We start from the raw sequence: 21,884 nt of genomic DNA, 5'->3' as shown, positions 1-21,884 counted from the left end.
TACTGGAATAAGCAAATGGGGAAGAGAGTTCAACTCCAATAAGCTACTTTTTCTATGCTACATTTGAAATATCAATGTAGCCTTTTAAAATGAATTGACAACTGCTTTCAATGCCAATCAGACCCCACCCTTGAAACTACACCGGATTCAGTGAAGAGTTGCATTTCCTGAATATATCCCAGTAGTTTTACACAAGTTTAACCAAGATTGCAACACTGCACACTGATTTTAATTTTTTTGAAGTGTGTCTCATGAACAGAAAGTGTAACTTCAGAATAGCCCAAACCAGTTAGTTTTTTTCATCGAAAGTAATCTGCTGGATAATTAGCATGATGTTAAACGCATGAAATTGCCAACATTTACTGTAACAATGCAACAGAACCCAATACCCTAGTGAGTAGAAATAACTTGACATCACCCCTTTGATATGCCACTTGGCATAAAAAATATAGTAAAGAAAATTATATGACAAGTGATGAGGCATCAGAGCTCAAAATCAAAACCTGAAGAGCACGGTTCCCTCTAAAGGTGCGCGGCTGCGCAGCGATCTGTATGGTTCCACAGTCAAATTCACAAATTCTCAATAGTGGAGAGTTGGAGCATTAGGGTTATACTGAAGGAAGCAAGGGAAATGCCAGACATTTTTACTGAGACCTGCCAGTGAGAACACAGTTGCCCAAACTGCAGTTACTTTGGCAAAACATGCCGGCAGGGCATCTCCGGCTGCTCCTCCAACACAAACCCAGCTCCCAATATCAGATATTAAAATTCCATCAATTTTCACCTGATTTAAATGTTGGAGGGCTTCAATGGAATTCTAATTGTTGGAGTGAGGTGAAAGGATTGTTTCAAAAATGCCTTTTCTCCAAAAAAAAACTTTGAAAAAACTTTAATACGATTGTTTTTTTTATAAAAAAATGTCGGGCTAGTTAGAAAATCCATTAAAATACAATAGTGGCGATTTCTGTTGAATGTCACAAAGTTGTCTCACTTCACAGTTTGAAACGCCAGCAACTGTCCTGTGAAATGGTCCCTCAATCAACATAACAAAACAGATTATCTGGTCATCATCACATTACTATTTGTGGGAGCTTGCTGTGCACAATTGGCTGCTGCGTTTCCCAGTGACTACATTGCAATAGTGACTACACTCCAAAAGTACTTAATTGGCTGTAAAGCGCTTTGAGATGTCTGGTGATCGTGAAAGGCGCTATATAAATACAGGTCTTTCTTCTTTCTAGAATGCAAACTGCATAATTTTGCAAGTGATTGTGTGTGTTTAGCCTGATCCAGAGTGCGTGATGCTAGCAGTAGGTGGCCAAAGACCATTGAGCCCTAGTATTTGGGCATTTCCCATTGAATGATCTTGTACAGGTATATAGATTTTTTTTAATAGTCTGTAGCACTACTGAAAATTAAACCTTGACTGTGGGACAAAAACTAAAATAGGCAGGTTCAGGACTAATGTTCAGGAGCACTCTTTCACACGGAGGTATGAACACCTGGAGTGCTCTTCTGTTAACTCTGGAACCATTCAAGATACAGTTGGAGGTTATCATAGTGGTATTATAGGACTTTATGGAAAGATAAACTGAATGACCTGCCTCATTCGTACTTGCCATCCTTCACTTTGAGCGCAAAATGTTATGGAAAAAAAATCTAAATTTTGAATTATACCTGTTGTAACAATAAAATCTTGGGTGTGTAAAAGACAAACAACATATTCAGTTTTGACCTTGAAGTTTGAACAAGTTTAATTCCTCCTTGTTTGTGATTCGAGATAATTGTAGTACAAGGTTAGTGATTACAAGCAGTGTGGGGCCAGGGCACCTTTGTGCACCAGGATGAGTCTTTTTACAGTTGTGTCTCTATGCTGCATATATATTTTTAGAATGTCTTCTTGTATCTCATCGAACCATCTCAAAGCTGAACTGCAATGACTTGTGTAGACAAAAGTGTCCATTATTTTGCACAAAGCAAGAACCCACAAACAGCCATGAGATGAATGGCCAGCACTTCTGGCAATACAACACTCCCTCAGTACTCTACTGGAATGCCAGCCTAAATTCTGTGCTCAAGTTGAGCAACATACAACCTTCGGATTCAGATTCTATTAGTGCTGGGGAATGGAATGTTTTCCATTTTGGGCTTCCAGTGTTCACTCCAAGTAATCTGGAGTCAGATATGGCATGAATTAGAGAGAGACAGTGTACGTACCCCTTGGGTCCCGATTTCAGAAGAGCACACCCTAAGGCATCAGTGTGACATTTCCATTGTTAATCTCTGGGGTTGCCAATTAACACCAAATTAGGGGTGTTTTGTGATGTAGACATGAGCACGATGACAGGTGAGAGTAGCTGTGCTTGGCATTACGACAGCATGCGACTCAGTACAGCACTAAGAAGCCCTAACAAACTGATGTCAGTGAGAATCTCTTCAGTGGCAGGCGTCATACCTGATGCACAGGAAGATGGTTTGAGATTAGTGGAGTGCAAATCATCACACCCCCAGTACATATCTGCAAGAGTTTTCAGGGCAGTGCCCTTACCTCATCCATCTTCAGCTGCTTTATCAATGATCTTCCCTCTGTCATAGGGCAGGAGTTGGGTTGCTCACTGATGATTTTGCAGCGCTCAGCTCTGTCCACAACTCCAAATTGAAGCAGTCCATGCCAGGACCTGGGCAACATCTAGACTTAGGCGAATAAAAGTTGTCAGGTAACGTTTATTCTAAATTTGTGCCAGGAAGCAGAGGACGGATGAGGCACGGAGGAGCCCAGAGATGGAGCAGCGTGGACAAGACCAAGGGAAGGCGCAGCATGGGCCAATAGCGAGGCTGAGAGGCTAACATTGCGTACTATGAATTCCACGTAGAGAGGTCCTGTGGGGAGGAAGGAAGGACAGTGGAGTATGTTGGAGTTGGTGTGTATGTATTGGCACATGCGGTGGAGCCTGGTCTCCAGTCGCCTTGGACCCCCTTGCCACTGGACCAAGACCTTGCTCTGTCAAGCCCACGTGGTGGCTAGTGCGCAACAGCCACCCCACGTTAAAAGAATTCAGACATCCTCCACTGTTTAAAATGAGTTTCAGTCCCAAGTACTCATTTCTAGTGTGGAAGCAAGTCATCCTCGACCCCGAGGGACTGCCTATGATGATGAAACGGTATGAGCAGATTTTAACAGTGAACTTTATACCGTGGGCGATTGCCAGCCGCACCAACCAATCGAATGTCTTGAAGGGTAGCCAATGGGATTTGCGATGGCTGGTGCATAGTAAGGTGATTGACAGGTCGATCAGGTACGAGTGTTTTGGAAGCTTTTGGTTCATGGGCCAAACTTAATGTAAATATTGCTCATTTGGTGGGGATACACTATTCAAGTGCGCTGTTCTCATTTTAAAAATATATATATTTGCAGAGAGGTCATGCTGGATTCTTTCCTACAGTGAGACTTTAAAAAGTGGTGCGAATGTGAAACTTCGCCTCCTGCTTCGCTCTTTTCCCCTTTGCTTCCTCCCCCTCACTCTTTCTTTCCTCTCCCCCCCCTCCTTTCTTTCTTTCTTTCTTTCTTCTCCCCCGCCACCCCCCTTTCTTTCTTTCCTCTCCCCAACAGTGGGGGTAGCGGAGAGAGAGAGAGAGAGAGAGAGAGAGTGAGAGAGAGAGAAAAGAGAAAAGAAAATCACAGAAAGCACAGTGGGGATGGCGGAGGAACGTGATCCAGATGGGGGGGGGGGGTTTTAAACAGCATGATCCAGATGGCAAGACTGGACGAAATCCAGAAGTGACAACACTGTCATTGTTCAGTACACACCCAATAAACCGGTGAACAATCCGTGACCCGAACATAATGTCCCCTCTCTATGGGGAGGGAGGGGAGGTCATGTATCCAGAGGGGAGTTATTTGGGAAGGGGGAGAGGGTCAGGAACATGGGCAGTGGGGGGGGGGGCAGGGGGAAAGAGGAAGGAGATGAGTTGGTCAGGAACTTGGGTTGGGTTGGGTTGGGTGGTGTGGTGTGGGTGATTAGGTAACCTAGTCTGTGTGTGATCTCTATTGTCTGCAGTCGGCAGTCAGAATGGCTCGAATTACACTTTGCAAAGTTACCGATTATGTAGGCGGGGTGGTTCTAATTACACATTGCTGAGAAACGGTTGGGCGTGTCTGATCCTCCAAGGAGAGCAATCAGCAGTCATGTGATCAAGGGGACCCAGAGCTCTTAGGTATTACAAATCAACGTGTCCTTTTTTTACACAATGATAGGGTGGCAGCTACAGATTCAATATTAGCCTTCAAAAGGGAATTGGATAAATACTGGGAGAAAAACTGCAGGAATATGGGGAGAGATGGGGAGAGGATTAGTCAGATTGCTTTTTGATGGAGCCAACGCAGCCACGATGGGCTGAATGGCCTCCATCTGTGCTAGACTATTCTATGTGATTCAATCTGCTGCTTTGTGGTGCAGTTCAGGGAGAATTGAGCCAAAGACTCGAGTGGCAGCTGTATCAAGGCAGTGCAGCAGCATGCAGCAATGTCTGTGAATGTCTTTGAATCCTTCCCTAGCCCTCACAAGCTTGCTCAGGGTACGCATGATTGCTAGGACATGGGTTAAAGAAGCCTAGACTAGATTGCTTGGCTGTCCTACTTGGGTTATAGTGGTGCGAAGATGCAGACAACTTCAATCCTCCCCAACCTGCACATAGTAGCTTTCCACAAACGCTTCACCCTGATCAATCGATTTCCTCTATTAGCCTTAAAAAAAAGTGGGGAATTGAAAGATTTGCATAAAATCCAAACATGGTAAATAAAACAACATTGTACATTTAAAAACCAAGTGTGTACCAAAGGAGAAACAATTTTTTCTAAATAGTAAAACTGATTTGGACATACCTATTGCACAGAATGCATCCTAAACCAACCCTGAAGAATCTAAAAAATTATTAAACTTGAATCTAACTTGAACTGTGATATTCTATTCCCGCCATCCTTTCTTAACAAGTAGAGCTGCCAATTGCTTTGCAGTGACCTTGCTTGTTCAGAGAAATAGGTTTCTGCTAGCTCCTTTCTGTTAATGCAGATAAGAACAAATAAGGCTTATGTGCGGCTTAAGGTGTACGAGATCTGTATTAATTTTGACTTGAAGTTGGAATGAGGGAGTCGCATTGTGTGTGTAATAAAACCAAGCTTTATGGGGAAACTGTTTCGATTACTAAACACTTAATAGAAGTCATCGCTGCAGAATCATTTCATTTGACTCAGGTGGCAAAGTTGTTGTTGTAAAATTTACCTGTGGACAAAGTCACGTTCAGAGTTCGTGGCCTGCTCAGTACAAATGAAAATTAGAGGGAACATTGCTGAAGAGTATAGTGTGTGGTTGTCCATTATTGCACTGTATATTGGCAACTTTAAATAGTCAATGTTTAATCACCATGAAACTACCAATTATCTTAGTCTGCCATTGCCTTGTCACTGTATAGACTCGGTTTAGGCTGTCAGCTAACAAGTACTTGTCCTTAAGCACATTAGATCAAGAAGCCAGCCCTGCTGACACTACAATCAGAAAGAAATGAGGGAAATAGCAAAAGAGCAATAAAAACAAAAAGCAACTACAGCAATACAGGTGCAGCATCGAGAATCCGGAGTTCCGGAATCTGGGACAATCGGTGGCAATGTCATCCGGAATCCGTAAAATGTTTCGGAATCCGGACCCATCGACCCTGGGGCCCTGCCGCTGACCAACCTCAGGCCTCGCCTCCGCGCACCTTACCGCCGCTGTCCTTACCTCGGGGCCTCCTCGCCGGCCGGCCTGACTACCTCCTCGGCAAGATCCCGGCCGGCCCGATTACCTCCTTGTCGAGATCCTTCCCCCACCCTCCCCCCTCCTCTGACATTCTGAAATCCAGAAACACCCGAACCTAGGCTCACTCGTTTCCAGATTCATGACGTCAGAAAGCAAATCGAAAGTCCGGAATCCAGAACAGCCTCGGTTCCGAGGTTTCTGGATTTTAGGCGTTGCACCTGTACTTAATTTTGATCCTCCTGGTCGTTTTCTTCCCCTCCCAAGCAAACTGATGGGCATCTCATGAACAAACATACAAACATAACACCCCATATGTTGTTGCATGAACAAAGAGTTAGAGTGCTCATCCATACTAGCAACACTCTGCATGTTAAACTCCTAATTTCATTTGGATTGCCAAGTGATGGTAATGGAAATATTTATCTTCTGGGGGCAAAATGAACACCAGACTTACTCTTGATTTGTAACTCAAGAACCCTATGCTAATAGTAGCATAGACTTTGCAGCAAGTGCACATTACCCAAATAATGGTTACGTGCCACACGAGATTACAAAGGATAAACAGAAGATGGACTTGGCAGAGAACACATTGTACTTTCAAGGAGAGAGGATTAAGGCTTGTATCTGTGCACTCTGATCTCAATCACCTCTTGGCCCTGCCAACCCCTCCATTATTGTACAGCTTGTTCCTCAAGAAACCCCCTGGCCCAGCTTATCTCCACAAGACAGAGACTCTCTGCCAAGTTTTCAGCTGTAGCTCAGCGGGAAGCACTATTTCGAAGAGGAGCATGGAGTTATCCCGTGTCCTGGTCAATATTTATCCCCCAATCAACATAACAAACACAGATGATCTGGTCATCATCACATTGCTGTTTGTAGGAGCTTGCTGTGTGCAAATTGGTTGCTGCATTTCCCACATTACAAGTGACTACACGCCAAAAGTACTTCATTGGCTGTAAAGCGCTTTGAGATGTCTGGTGGTCGTGAAAGGCGCTATAGAAATGCAAGTCTTTTTTGCCCTTCGGTCTCAAATCCTCCACGCTATGGATCATAGTTTTTATTACCAATTTAAACCCTCCTCCCTGATGTTTAATTTTTTTTAGAAGGAAAAGAAAATCAATGAAAAATGAGTAAGTAATCCCATGACACCAGGTTAATCCAAGAGAAAAATAAGTAATCAGACTTCCTTCCCCTCAGGCTCTATTGCTGCACCCTTCAAATATACATGGTCATCACCACCTCCTCAAAAACAAAAGTTTAACTCAAATCCCCCATATACTCTCCAACCTCGTTTTCTGAAGTCCTCGCAAAGATCACAGTCACCAAGCGACGTGCCCACCTCTCCCATCACATCCTCTTCAAATCCCTTCAATCCAGTTTCCGCTCTGTCTACATTGGGACTGTCCTAGTCAATCAGCAACAATATCCTTTGTTGGGCACCAACCCACCCATGCCAACCACTTGGTTACAATGGGAATCAATAAAATCAGTGGATCTCGCTAGACCCAATTAAACAAAAACTGTACTAAAGCCAAAGTTAGGCAAAATTTTGAACTGCACTGGAATTAAATCAGATCAAGGGCAATAAAATTCAGCCAATTCAGGCTGCAACTCCATAGTTAGCAGGGCTAACGACAGCAGCTGGCTTCAAAACCAAGACCTGTAATTATACCAATGTAGTACCTGAGATTCATGTCTCGCTCAGGTTGTGCCAGCTTGTAGAATTCGTCCAACATTCCCAGTTCTTCTTCAGTAAGGACAGGAGATCCATTCCAACCTTGTTTCAAGTCAGTGCGCGTATCATCATCACCCAATTTGTCCAAAACGTACTGTAGCTCAAGGACAGTTTTTAACCGCTTCTGTTCCGCTTCCTCACGCATCAATTGTTCCCGACGAGCAGCTTTCTTGAGTGATTTTTGGATCTGTACAAAGAGAAAGCCAAATTATTTTTATAAATTGAGCTAACTAATGTTTCAAATATCCACTGCAACAAACCTACTAATGGAAATATATACTAGGCCAAGATAATGGGCACTTTTTATTTCAGTGACAATGGCTCTCCCATAATGTTGCTCATAGTGAATTGAAGGAAACAACTTTTAGAACAATTTTATACCATCAACTGTACAACTTATGAGGTACTGCTTTATAATGATTTAATACATTACATCATGTCATTCTGCAATTTTTAAATGCGTCTTTCCATGATTCTGGCCAGTTTCCCCATGATAATAGTCAGTGGCCTTCATATGCTTCTTCACCCTTATATTTAATTTTTCTCACTTAAACAAAAAAAAACAGGATACACACCAAGATGTTAGGCAGCATAGGCTAGATTGAAATTGGTTGACTAATACGATTCTTAAATACAGTAATAAAGTACCTATAGCAGTGAAAACCAGCTTGGAACAGGAAACTGTTCAAGGGTGGGTTAAAAGAAGGCCGCTGTGGTGCTGCCCAGGAAACCAGAAAGCAGGTATGAGAGAGGTGTAAAAGCTGCCTTGGACCCAAATTTGAACCCCAGATCCCACGTAGTCAGGTCTGAGGTAAAGCAGAGATCTATTTCTAACAAAACTTTTATGGAAAGTCAATTTTTTTTTTTGCAACCTTTCTACATGTTTCTCTTATAAATTCATTCTTTAACTGATTTGGAAGTTAGATCGACTCTCCGATTTTCAGCAACTTTGCATCTGACTAATAACCTTGGATATTTTGTTGTATGGTTCAGTGCTCACATCAAGGTGCAATACTATAAATATCCGAGCTTTCATATTTAGCTTAAGCTCAGTGATGTGTAGTATTAGGGGAAAAAAGGCAATTGAGCCTTCTGTAACTACTATATTTAGGCTGAACACATGTAATTAGCTTACTGATAAAGGGGGGGGGGGGGGGGGGGAAGGGGAATACACCAGCATAGAGAATACTCAATTTTCAGTGTTCAGCACAAGATTTTCCATTAAGTAACAATTAGTCTCTAGTGCTTGCTCTATATATTCCAAGATTATTAACTCTCAATTTACTTCTGTGGAAAATCCTTGCAAGTCATGTAGGAAATTTAAACATGTAGAAAGCTAGGCTCTCATTTTCCCACATTAAGTACCAGTATTAAAAGAAATCCCTGTAACATCACAATACTCAATCAGAAGTTTTTGCAACACTGATACTGAACAGGAATGGAAATGCACAAATGGTACATCTGGGCATCTGCGAGGCAATTCAAATGTAAAATTACCTTTGACAAGGTCTTCCCCTTTCTTTGAATGCAGTTCAACCTCCACATAAAAATAGATAGGCCAGTCATCAAATAAGGAAATCACAGGAACAGTCACTTTAAGAAGTTGGCAACAGAAAGCAGTCAAGCAGGCACCTGGTCTCCCCTAACCTCTACTACATAGGTGGTCTTGCTCGGTTACTGTACTTGAATTATTTTGATATTGATGCCAACCAAAGAAAAAAACCTGACAATCACAGAACATTAATCTTCAAGTCAGTAGGCAATCTGGAACTCCTCCAACGGTCTACTGGTCCAAAGCCACAGACCAGCTTTCAGGCTCAGTTCCTGGTCTGCTAAGTTGACTGCAACTGAGCAAAAAATATGAAGCCAGGGTGCCCATTTCTAAATCGCTAGCCAATGACTCTTGCTGGAAAGTGCCTGCTTGAGGCTAACAGGTTAACCTCTGTAGTCCAAATGCCTGTTTACACTCACCATCTAGACTCGCACAAATAATTAGCACTTGGGCAAGGTACAAGAAGGGCTACCAGCACTTGAACAGTAGCACGCACATTAAAGTGGCAACAGGAGAGAATTTGAAGTACAATGAAAACTAAATGGAAACGAGATCTCAACGTAGAGGACAGCCTGAAGCACAGAAAACTCACCTTCAGACGTCAGATGTTTTATAGATGAAGTTTCCTTACGCATGAACTTACCACACCTGCAATGAGTTTCTGCCTGATCAACGAAGTATTAAATATTCTATAACCCAGTTGTCAAACTGCATGGTAATGGGTTTTCCAACATATAAGTAACTAAACAGCCTAGATTTATGGATGTCGATTCTACCTTCACAGAAAGTCATGATTTTACAAACAAAAGTGAAATTCTCTCCCAAAAATAGATAAAATAGTGGACAAATTTGATTGAGACACAAATTAAACAATTTTAAGAAGCAGTTTGGAATTGGTCAGAACTAAAAAAACACAAAGGTACATTCAATTACCGTCACAGCACCACTAAGGAGCCGAACAATAGGCTAAGAGGGAGCAGTCAATGCAAGTTGAATTCCGAAGGCATTGGTTAAAGCTCTACTCAAAATGCTGTTGGTTCAGCTCAAAGGAATTCCTCCTTTGAGGAGTTTCTTCACTCAGAGGGGCTGTGAATCTTTGGAATTCTCTACCCCAGAGGCTGACTCACTGAATATATTCAAGGCTGAGATAGACAGATTCTTGAACAATAGGGGAGTCGAGGGTAATGCAGAACAGGAGGAAAGTGGAGTTGAGGCCATGATCTTATTGAATGGCAGAGCAGGTTCAAAGGGCCTTATGGCCTACTCCTATTTCTTTATGTTCTTAAAGCTGTACAGATTCAGAATAAACCCTGGGAATGTCTTTTAAAAATTGGCTAACGGGTAGAAAACAAGTACTCAGCAAAGGAATTATACCAAGACCTAGGGACAGGAGTAGGCCATTCAACCCGAGTCTGCTCTGCAATTTAATTAGTTCATGTCTGTTCTGCACCTCAATTCCATATCCCTTGATACTCTTAGCCAAGTAAAATTTCTAGCCATCTTGAAAACTATTATTGTTCTAGCACCCACAACCTTTTGGGGAAAGATGAATTCCAGCTTTCTACTACCCTGTGAAAAAGGACTTCCGGAATTAGCACTTGAATAGCCTAGCTGTAATTTTAAGATTATGTCCCTGCTGTTCTGGATTACCACCAGAGACGACAGTTTTGCTATATTGAATCTCTTAATCATTTAAAATACCTTGATTAAAACAGTATTGCTGAAATAGCTACGGCTGAAGTAGAGACCCAAAATCATTAGTAGATTTGATGCTCAACATGTCCAAACAATGCAGAGCATCAAAGCCAAATGCTGAAGAATTACATAGCCAAAACAGTAATATACAAGTCAAACATATTTATATAGTGCCTTTCACGACCACCAGACACTCTAATGTGTTTTACAGCCAATGAAGTACTTTGAGTGTAGTCACTGTTTTAATGTGGGAAACGTGGCAGCTCCCACAAACAGCAATGTGATAATGACCAGATACTCTGCTTTTGTTATGTTGATTGAGGGAAAAATATTGGCCAGGACACCAGTGATAACTCTCCCGTTCTTCAAAATGGTGACACCAGTGATAACTCCCCCGTTCTTCAAAATGGTGCCATGGGATCTTTTACGTCCACCTGAGGGGACAGACGGGGCCTCGGTTTAACATCTCATCCGAAAGACGGCACCTCCAACAGTGCAGCAGTCTCTCAGCAGTGCACTGGCGTGTGATCCTAGATTTCTATGCTCAAGAAGGGAAGAGAAGATAAAATCCCTGCAATTTTTTAAATAATTAGATACTGAAATGGCAGGACTTTTACATTTTTTTGCATGGATGAATGATGGGGTGATTGATCTGCCTCATCCATAATTCTTACATTACAATAGTGACGACACTTTAAAAAGTACTTAATTGGCTGTAAAGCGCTTTGGTACGTCCAGTAGTCGTGACAGGCGCTATATAAATATAAGTCTTTATTATCTTGTGATCTTGTTCCTCAAATACCAAATATATCTGATAAGTAAAGCTGCATCTTTTGTCACTGATCCCATGATTTGCACACTCCCTACATCTTGATCACAAGTCATCAAACTTGTAATTTTTACACATTCATGCCATCTCCCATTCCTCAGTCAAATCTGAATTTGGTTTCCTGTTGCATACAAGGGGTTCCCATCCTGTGTCCAAACTTCTGTACTTCTGACTAGGTGCGTTTAGTGCAAACACTCTTCCCAATTGGAGACTCGTGTTTCACATCAATATCTCCTACTCTAATATAATACTGGATAGTTTCGCTTTCAAGGGTCAACTGTGGCCATTCTAGATTAGAAAGACACCATTCGGTTCCAATCTTGATTATCTTTTCCTCTGGTGCTAAGAAATTTTCATACGCCTCAAAAAGTCTGCATAGTTGGTTTAAGGAAGACCATCCAACCCTGGCTACTTGAAGTGCATTTCCAGGCAGGTTTTATTTTTTGGTAAAAATCAGATTTAAATGTTCGTATCAGGCCACTTAAATACAGGTAAATAATAACTGCCATTTTGACACTATTTATATGTACAAAAATACCAATAAGAGGCTCATTACAAAACAGATTCTGGATAGTTTGGTTGTCACTATGATTTCCATGATATTGGACATTTTTACCAGGACTACTGCTACCTCACTTTGCCAAAAATGCACATCAACAACAGTGCAATGTTAACAGTCGCAGGCACCTTTTCACTAGTGGCAACTAAGCCAAATCCAGTGGTGATTAGATAGTAGATAAATCTTGGTCCTACCATCCAAGTGAAGACTGGCTGAAGTTGTATATGGGCTATTTTTCAAACTAACATGTATTTATTTACAAGGTAGATTATCTATAACTATCTACTTTCGCAACAGTCAATCATATAGCTCAAGTTAACAAACATATGTGCTTTTAATCGTCCCAAAAGTTAGACCTTATTCCATACCATATGTCCTGTATGACATTTGAATAGTCTCACAGGTGCTCATGTCAAACTCCTCTCCTAAAAAGCTTCCAGGACTCAGCAACCCAAAGCTCCTGGAGCAGTTTTCATTTCATCTTGTTCCAGAATACAAAGACCTGCACTCAAAACACAATAGAAGGAATAGTAGAGAATAAGCCCCCCATGAAGTATAATGTGGATAAATGTGAGGTTATCCACTTTGGTGGTAAAAACAGAGAGACAGACTATTATCTGAATGGTGACAGATTAGGAAAAGGGAAGGTGCAACGAGACCTGGGTGTCATGGTACATCAGTCATTGAAGGTTGGCATGCAGGTACAGCAGGCGGTTAAGAAAGCAAATGGCATGTTGGCCTTCATAGCGAGGGGATTTGAATACAGGGGCAGGGAGGTGTTGCTACAGTTGTACAGGGCCTTGGTGAGGCCACACCTGGAGTATTGTGTACAGTTTTGGTCTCCTAACTTGAGGAAGGACATTCTTGCTATTGAGGGAGTGCAGCGAAGGTTCACCAGACTGATTCCCGGGATGGCGGGACTGACCTATCAAGAAAGATTGGATCAATTGGGCTTGTATTCACTGGAGTTCAGAAGAATGAGAGGGGACCTCATAGAAACGTTTAAAATTCTGACGGGTTTAGACAGGTTAGATGCAGAAAGAATGTTCCCAATGTTGGGGAGGTCCAGAACCAGGGGTCACAGTCTGAGGATAAGGGGTAAGCCATTTAGGACCGAGATGAGGAGAAACTTCTTCACCCAGAGAGTGGTGAACCTGTGGAATTCTCTACCACAGAAAGTAGTTGAGGCCAATTCACTAAATATATTCAAAAGGGAGTTAGATGAAGTCCTTACTACTCGGGGGATCAAGGGTTATGGCGAGAAAGCAGGAAGGGGGTACTGAAGTTTCATGTTCAGCCATGAACTCATTGAATGGCGGTGCAGGCTAGAAGGGCTGAATGGCCTGCTCCTGCACCTATTTTCTATGTTTCTATGTTTCAAGTTCTGCAGAGTTCAGAACTAATACTATACTGACTGCTAAGATACTGGCTAAGTCCACTACAGAAGTCAAAAGGCTGGTCAACCAAGTTAACCTAAAAGACTGATTAATACCAACACCAAGTGCCGAGAAGAGTGGGCCATGTGCTGAAACTAATTATTTTTAAGATAAAAGCTGCAAAAGATACTGCATACCCTAGAGCATCATGGCATCATCTTATCTGCTTTTGAGAATCAATGCAGAATGCAAAGTGGTTTCTGTTCAAAGCCAACTGCTCCTTGGAACAGAATCACTGATTTCAAGTTTACGATGTGCGTGAGAGATCTGTGTGTTCAACATAAGGAATGTCGATACCGCAGAATGTAACACTTGCCATTTTGGGCAGGGCCAGTAACAAGAAATTCCAGGCAAAGTATAACATTTAGATGCAGACCAAAGCCCCGACAATACCGCTCATGCCGATCTCAGAAGATGCCCCACTGCACCAATCTGATACCTTTGCATTTCCATGCAAGAATATATCTTTCGCTTTACTGTATCGTTTGCTATAATCATCTGTAAAAATTGACCAAACTTGCAAAACTTGACCAAAGATTTAACCAACATGCTTTGCGAAGCCAGGAGGCTAGTTGCTGTGAAACTTTCGAATTAAAAGAAGCTGCTAAACTCTGCAAGCTGCCTTTCTCAGATAAAAGGAGAAACCGACCTTGGACAAGAACATGGATAAGACCATCTGTAGACAATGATGTTTTTGAATATACTGAAGTAAAACATTAAATTAACTGACTTCTAATTGAAAAACAACTGCCAGACGAAAGTGGGCAAGTTACCAAGATTTTAGGTACAAACTGAGCTGCAAAAAGACATACGTTATTGCAGTCAAGAGGGGGGGCAACTTGGTCAGTTGCCAGTTAAAGCCATACGTTTAAGCCATCAACAAACCGACCACTCGTCGGAGTTAGTATGTCTGCGGTGTTTGATCATCACTTGATCTGAAAGTAAGGGGATATTACTGCATGTGGAAGTATAATCAGGGGTATTATATGCTACAGTTCTGTGTGGACTCATTTGTAGTTCCCTGCTGTCTAAGTAAAATAAGTTTTGTTTCACAAATCCATTGGCTTGTGTTGTTTGTTCTACCGTTCCGAACTTTGGAAACTGTCGGGCGAGGTGCGACTTCCGCAGTCCCATAGGTAAACTGGGGAGGGGCGTTTTCCCACGTCTTACACCTATGACTTGAGTGAGATTGAAGATTAATGACAATTAGGGGCAATTTTTGCATCATGAGTTCATGGCACTGGGAACTGGACTAAAACTACTCAAACTAGGTTTTCATGGGACACTAGTATAGGAAACAAAATAGATTCCATTGTTGGATGTGAACTTGGGTCACAATTGAACTGCTTTGCACCATCAGTGTCCATTGATGTACTGCCACCACGCTCATGGTCTACAGGGCGGTAGTAATACCCGCCCTCCTGTATGGCTCAGAGACATGGACCATGTACAGTAGACACCTCAAGTCGCTGGAGAAATACCACCAACAATGCCTCCGCAAGATCCTACAGATCCCCTGGGAGGACAGACGCACCCATATTAGCGTCCTTGACCAGGCTAACATCCCCAGCATTGAAGCACTGACCACACTTGATCAGCTCCGCTGGGCAGGTCACATCGTTCGCATGCCAGATACGTGACTCCCAAAGCAAGCGCTCTACTCGGAACTCCTTCACAGCAAACGAGCCAAAGGTGGGCAGAGGAAACGTTACAGGGATACCCTGAAAGCCTCCCTGAAAAAGTGTAACATCCCCACTGACACCTGGGAGTCCCTGGCCAAAGACCGCCCTAAGTGGAGGAACTGCATCCGGGAGGGCGCCGAGCACTGTGCATCTCATCGCCGAGAGTATGCAGAAATCAAGCGCAGGCAGCGGAAAGAGCGTGCGGCAAATCTGTCCCTCCCACCCTTTCCCTCAATGACTGTCTGTCCCACCTGTGACAGGGAATGTGGTTCTCGTATTGGGCTGTTCAGCCACCTAAGGACTAATTTTTAAAGAGTGGAAGCAAGTCTTCCTCGATTCTGAGGGACTGCCTATGATGATTGATCGACATTCTAGTTGCTGACCTGGAACATCAGTTCCTGGGTTTCTTAAGGGAAGAGTTGGAAGAGTTGATCGGTCACAATGATACACTAGAAAATTTTGAGCAAGATGTGTACATCCGAAAGCTTTTCTGAAAAGAACCTTATAGCAGAAGAAAACAGATTAATGCAAAGAACACATCCCAAAGCCAAGTCAACACAATTTTTTATTAAGTTAATTATTATCCCTTGGCAGAAGTTTTCTAAACACAAATTAACCACAAAGAATCAAATTGGACAAATAAGAGTTTGTTTCCCTCAATGTGGATTTAATCAAACTGTCGGCAGCTACTGAATAAAAGTGAACTAACAAAAGACTATCTGTAGTAAGGGCTGGAAAAAATGCATCGACGTAGCAAGTACACATTTCAAAAGGTGAAAGATAATACTACAATCTGCTAATTATATGGCAGCAGTTTCTATCCAATTAACTGCCCCTGCACCGCCACCCCCCCTTCCTTCAATCTCTTGCATACTTACATCTTGGCCTAATGTAATGAAGCTCCGCTGCAATTCACGAGCAAACTCCAGGTTATTTGCAACTTCCTGTAACTTTCCAACAGCTTCCTACAAGAAAATAAAAATGTGTCAGCCCATCAACTGAATTGATCATACCGCACAATGCCTTCCTTGGTCTGTCAGAAGAAAATCATTTCAAGAAGACATTTCGTCGTTGCAGTTGTACCTCTCCAGTCCAGCACCCTTGGGACCTGACCGGTGCCGAACCAGAGAATTTTCCGGACCACAGGAGGTCACGCCGACCTTAGCTTTGTCAGCAGTACCCTAGACTTACCGGGATACTGCTGACAATGACCCGGCTGCGTTCTGCGCATGCGCTGCACAGAAGCCTACTGCACAGCATTTCTCAGGTCCAGCTTCGGTGCCTCAGTCAGCCACCACGTTCCTTGCTCCCACTCCAAGCCGACCCGGCCAAGGAGGGAGCACCGGAGGCAGCAGGGAGAAGAGCAGCCGCCAGCCCCAGGTCACAGCGCTTGGCCGCGACCCCTCCGCCGGGAATACTGCCGGAGCAGGGATGTTGCCGGATCAAAGAGTCCCAGACTGGAGAGGTACAACCTGTATTTGTAAATCCTGCAAGTGATTAGCCAAAGAACTGCCAAATTCTCAATAAGTCAATGTACCAATAATATGATTATTACTGCTAAGAATTCAATCTCCCCTCCCCAACTACCAACATAGAAAAAACATGTAATTTGGAGTTTTCCTGGTAGATGTAAAAACCTATATATGCCCCACTTTTACTCACTACTTAGGGTTTTGGATTTATATTTGGGTAGAAGCTGTAACAGAAAATCAAGAGGACTCTGCAATGTCAAAAGCTGCTATTATTGACTTTCCAAACTTGTTAAATCTTTCCCACAACCTACTGTGGAACACATGCTGCCAGGATGCACTGCTCATGACCAATGAAAACTATCTTTATGCAGCTTAAAGATGTTACAAGAACATGTAAAATATCAGACTTTATTCTGTTAAGAAAAACAATTTTAAAAACTTCAGTCAAACCTTAGCTTTTAACCACAGGCGAAACAAACTTGCAGTGCTACTGCATTTACATTTGTGGCGTAATAAAGAGCAGAGCATAATTCAGCCCAAGCCATGAAAAGAAATATTAGTGTGCGATTAAAAACAGCGCCAACAGGATTATTGGCTTCAATCAATATTCATGCATACATTAAAGCAAGCAATAAGCAAGATTCAGTCATCCAGTCTTAGCCAAGAAAATGCTTGACAAACATACAATCTTCATCTGATTTTACAGGCGACATGCATCTTATTGCTACAAAAATTCACTTCTGAGTATCAGTAAAGACGAAGGTGCCTGTGGGGAGTGCAGCCAGAGCCAATTCCAAGGCACCACGGGTGGCTCAGCTGCATAGGGGGTAGGGACGAAGAATAAAAGAGCCCTAGTGATAGAAGAGTGATAGGGGATTCTATAGTTAGGGGAACAGACAGGACTTTCTGCGGCCGTAGATGGTTTGGTGCCTCCCTGGTGCCAGGCTCAAGGATGTCAGAGCGGACACAGGGCATTCTTGGGCGGGGGGGGGGGGGGCATAAACAGCTAGAGGTCATGGTTCATATTGGGACCAATGACATAGGTAAAATGAGGGATGAGGTCCTACAGGAAGAATTCAGTGAGCTAGGAAGAAAATTAAAGGGTAGGACCTCAAAGGTAGTAATCTCCGGATTACTACCAGTGCCACGAGCTAATGAGTATAAGAATATAAGGATAGAGAGGATGAACACGTGGTTGGAAAGTTTGTATAGGAGGGAGGGCTTTAAATTCTTGAGGCATTGGGACCGCTTCTGAGGGAGATGGGACCTGTACAAACTGGACAGGTTGTACCTCAACAACACCGGGACCAATATCCCCGTGGGGAGCTTTGCTAGTGCTGTTGGGGAGAGTTTAAACTAGCTTGGCAGGGGGATGGGAACCAGAGAACAAATTCAAAAGTGAAAGAAGCAAAGCAGAAATTGGATAGCAAGAATCCAGAAAGCAAATCTGTAAGAGAGGAAATGAGGCTTAGTAAGTAGTAAGCAAGGAGATCTTCCTGTGCTGAAAGTTATATACTTTAATGCAAGGAGTATAGCGAATAAGCTGGATGAGCTAAGAGCACAGGTAGACATTTGGGAGTATGACATTATAGCCATTACAGAAACATGGCTGAAAGAGGGACAGGTTTGGCAGATCAATATTCCTGCCTACAGGATTTTTAGACAAGATAGAGAGGGCAGTAAAAAAGCTTGGGGGGGGGGGGGGGGGGAGGGTCACTGCATTGATTAAAGAAACTATTACAGCAGTGAGGAGGGATGATATGTTAGAGGGATCAAATGAGGCCATATGGGTCGAATTGAAAAATAAAAAAGGGGCGATCACACTGCTGGGCGTGTATTATAGACCACCAGTGAGGGTGAGATAGAGGAGGTAATATGTAGGCAAATTGCTGAGAGTCCAAAAACCATAGGGTAGTAATAGTAGGGGGTTTTAACTATCCAAATATTGATTGGGACAAATTTAGTGTGAAGGGTATAGAGGGTGCAGAATTCTTGAAATGCATTCAAGAGAACTTTTTTAGTCAGTATGTAGCAAGCCCAAGAGAGGGGGCAGTCTTGGATTTAGTTTTGGGGAATGAAGCTGGGCAGGTTGAAGGGGTATTAAGTGGGAGAGCACTTGGGTGCCAGTGACCATAATTCAGTCAGATTCAAGTTGGTTATGGATAAGGACAAAAATAGGCCTGGAATAAAAGTTCCAAATTGGGGGAAAGCTAATTTTGCTATTTTAAGGAGTGATTTGGCCATAGTGGACTGGAAACAGCTACAGTGTCGGAACAGTGCGAGGTATTTAAGCAAGAGATCCGGAAGGCTCAGGCCAAACATGTGCCCTTAAAGAAAAAGGCTGGGAAAAATAATTGTAGAGCCCCCTGGATGTCTAGGGACTTACAGGGGAGGATTAAGAAAAAAAGGGACACATGTCATATACCAACAGTTAAATACTATAGCATCTTTAGAGGAATATAGAAAGTTAAGGCAAAATTAAAAAGGCTATCAGGGATGCTAAGAGAGAGCACGAGAAATTCTTGGCCAATAAAATTAAGGAAAACCCCAAGATGTTCTATAAATATATTGAGTAAGAGGGTAACGAAAGAAAGGGTAGGGCCTATTAGAGACCACGAGGATAATCTTTGTGTGGCGGCGGATGATGTTGGTAAGATTCTTAACGAACACTGCATCTGTTTTCACAAAGGAAAGGGACAATGCAAATACTGCTATCAAGGTGGTGAGAGATATTCTAGATTAAATATATAGTGAGACAGAAAGTATTAAGCGGCTTAGCAGCTTGGGAAGTAGAAAAGTCCCCAGGCCCGGATGAAATGCATCCCAGGCTGTTGAGCGAAGTAAAAGAGGAAATAGCACAGGCCTTACCATTATTTTCCAGTCCTCTTTGGATCTGGGCTTGGTGCTGGAGAATTGGAGGACTGCTAATGTTTAAGGGAGAAAGGGATTAGCCCAGTAATTACAGGCCTATCAGCCTAACCCTCAGTGGTGGGAAAATTATTGGAAAAAATCCTGAAAGACAGGATAAATCTAGATTTGGAAAGGCGAGGATTAATTAACAACAGTCAGCATGGATTTGTTAAGAGAAGATCGTGTTTGATTAACGAGATTGAATTTTTTGAGGAGGTAACCAAGAGGGTCGATGAGGGTAGTGCGTACGACTTTAGCAAGGCTTTTGATAAGGTCCCGCATGGTAGACTGGTCATGAAGGATAAAGCCCATGGGATCCAGGGCAAAGTGGCTAGTTGGATCCAAAATTGGCTTGGAGATAGGAAGCAACGGGTAATGATTGATGGATGTTTTTGTGACTGGAAGGATGTTTCCAGTGGGTTTCCGCAAGGCTCAGTACTGGGACCCTTACTTTTTGTGATATAGCTCAACGATTTAGATTTGAATATAAGGAGTATGATTAAGTTTGCAGACGACAGTAAAATTGGCTGTGTGGTTGATAATGGAGGAAAGTCATGGGCTGCAGGAGGATATCAATCTACTGGTCAGGTGGGCAGAGCAGTGGTAAATGGAATTTAATTCAGAGAAGTGTGAGGTGATACACTTTGGGAGGGCTAATAAGGAAAGGGTATACACATTAAGCGGTAGACCACTTAATAGTGTAGATGAACAAAGGGACCTTGGAGTGCTTGTTCACAGATCCCTGAAAGTAGCAGGCCAGGTGGATAAGATGGTTAAGAAAGCATACGGAATGCTTGCCTTTATTGGCCGAGGCATAGAATATAAGAGCAGGGAGGTTATGCTTAAATTGTATAATATTTTGGTTAGGCCACAGTTGGAGTACTGCATGCAGTTCCGCCGTATTATAGGAAGGAGGTGATTGCACCAGAGAGTGAGTGCAGAGGAAATTTACTAGGATGCTGCCTGGAATGGAGAATCTTAGTTATGAGGACAGATTGGATAGGCTGGGTTTGTTCTCATTGGAACAGAGGAGGTTGAGAGGAGACCTCATTGAGGTGTACAAAATATTGAGGGGCCTGGACATAGTGGATAGTAAGGACCTATTTCTATTGGTGGAAGGGTCTATTATGAGGTGGCATAGTTTTAAGGCGTTTGGTGGAAGGTTTAGACGAGATTTGAAGGGGGGCTTCTTTACGCAGACACATAGAAAATAGGTGCAGGAGGCGGCCATTCGGCCCATCGAGCCTGCACCACCATTCAATAAGATCATGGTTGATCATTCACCTCAGTATCCTTTCCTGCTTTCTCTCCATAGCCTTGATCCCTTTAGCCATTAGGGCCATATCTAACTCCTTTTTGAATATATCTAACGATTTGGCATCAACAATTCTCTGCGGTAGAGAATTCCACAGGTTCACAACTCTGAGTGAAGAAGTTTCTCCTCATCTCGGTCCTAAATGGCTTACCCCTTATCCTTAGACTGTGACCCCTGGTTCTGGACTTCCTCAACATCGGGAACATTCTTCCTGCATCTAACCTGTCCAGTCCCATCAGAATTTTATATGTTTCTATGAGATCCCCTTTCATTCTTCTAAACTCCAGTGAATACAGGCCTAGTCGATCCAGTCTCTCCTCATATGTCAGTCCTGCCATCCCGGGAACCAGTCTGGTGAACCTTCACTGCACTCCCTCAATAGCAAGAACGTCCTTCCTCAGATTAGGAGACCAAAACTGAACACAATATTCCAGATGAGGCCTCACCAAGGCCCTGTACAACTGCAGTAAGACCTCCCTGCTCCTATGCTCAAATACCCTAGCTATGAAGGCCAACATGCCAGTTGCCGCCTTCACAGCCTGCTATACCTGCATGCCAACATTCAATGACTGATGTACCATGACACCCAGGTCTCGTTGCACCTCCCCTTTTCCTAATCTGCCACCATTCAGATAATATTCTGCCTTCACATTTTTGCCACCAAAGTGGATAACCTCACATTTATCCACATTATACTGCATCTGCCATGCATTTGTCTACTCACCTAACCTGTCCAAGTCACCCTGCAGCTTCTTAGCGTCCTCCTCACAGCTCACACCACCACCCAGCTTAGTGTCATCTGCAAACTTGGAGATATTACACTCAATTCCTTCATCTCAATCATTGATGTATATGGTAAATAGCTGGGGTCCCAGCAGAGCCCTGCGGCATCCCACTAGTCACTGCC

The 21,884-nt window shown here is 43.0% G+C and overlaps 1 protein-coding gene across 3 annotated transcripts in view; it reads right to left on the bottom strand.

Annotated features, from left to right (window-relative positions):
- caprin1b (cell cycle associated protein 1b) overlaps positions 1–21,884 on the bottom strand; it is a 165,893-nt gene that overhangs the window by 117,821 nt on the left and 26,188 nt on the right. For all 3 annotated transcript variants that reach the window (XM_070899647.1, XM_070899646.1, XM_070899645.1), the window contains exons 3-4: positions 16,159–16,245; positions 7,476–7,714 (exon numbers count right to left, since the gene is read on the bottom strand). In XM_070899647.1, the coding sequence (XP_070755748.1) occupies positions 7,476–7,714; positions 16,159–16,245 (326 nt within the window). The remainder of the gene's footprint in view (positions 1–7,475; positions 7,715–16,158; positions 16,246–21,884) is intronic.

This window comes from Pristiophorus japonicus, chromosome 14 (genome assembly GCF_044704955.1).
Source record: "Pristiophorus japonicus isolate sPriJap1 chromosome 14, sPriJap1.hap1, whole genome shotgun sequence".
NCBI lineage: Eukaryota > Metazoa > Chordata > Chondrichthyes > Pristiophoridae > Pristiophorus > Pristiophorus japonicus.
The sequence above is the reverse complement of the archived record's forward strand: the minus strand, read 5'-3'. Positions and strand labels throughout refer to the sequence as shown.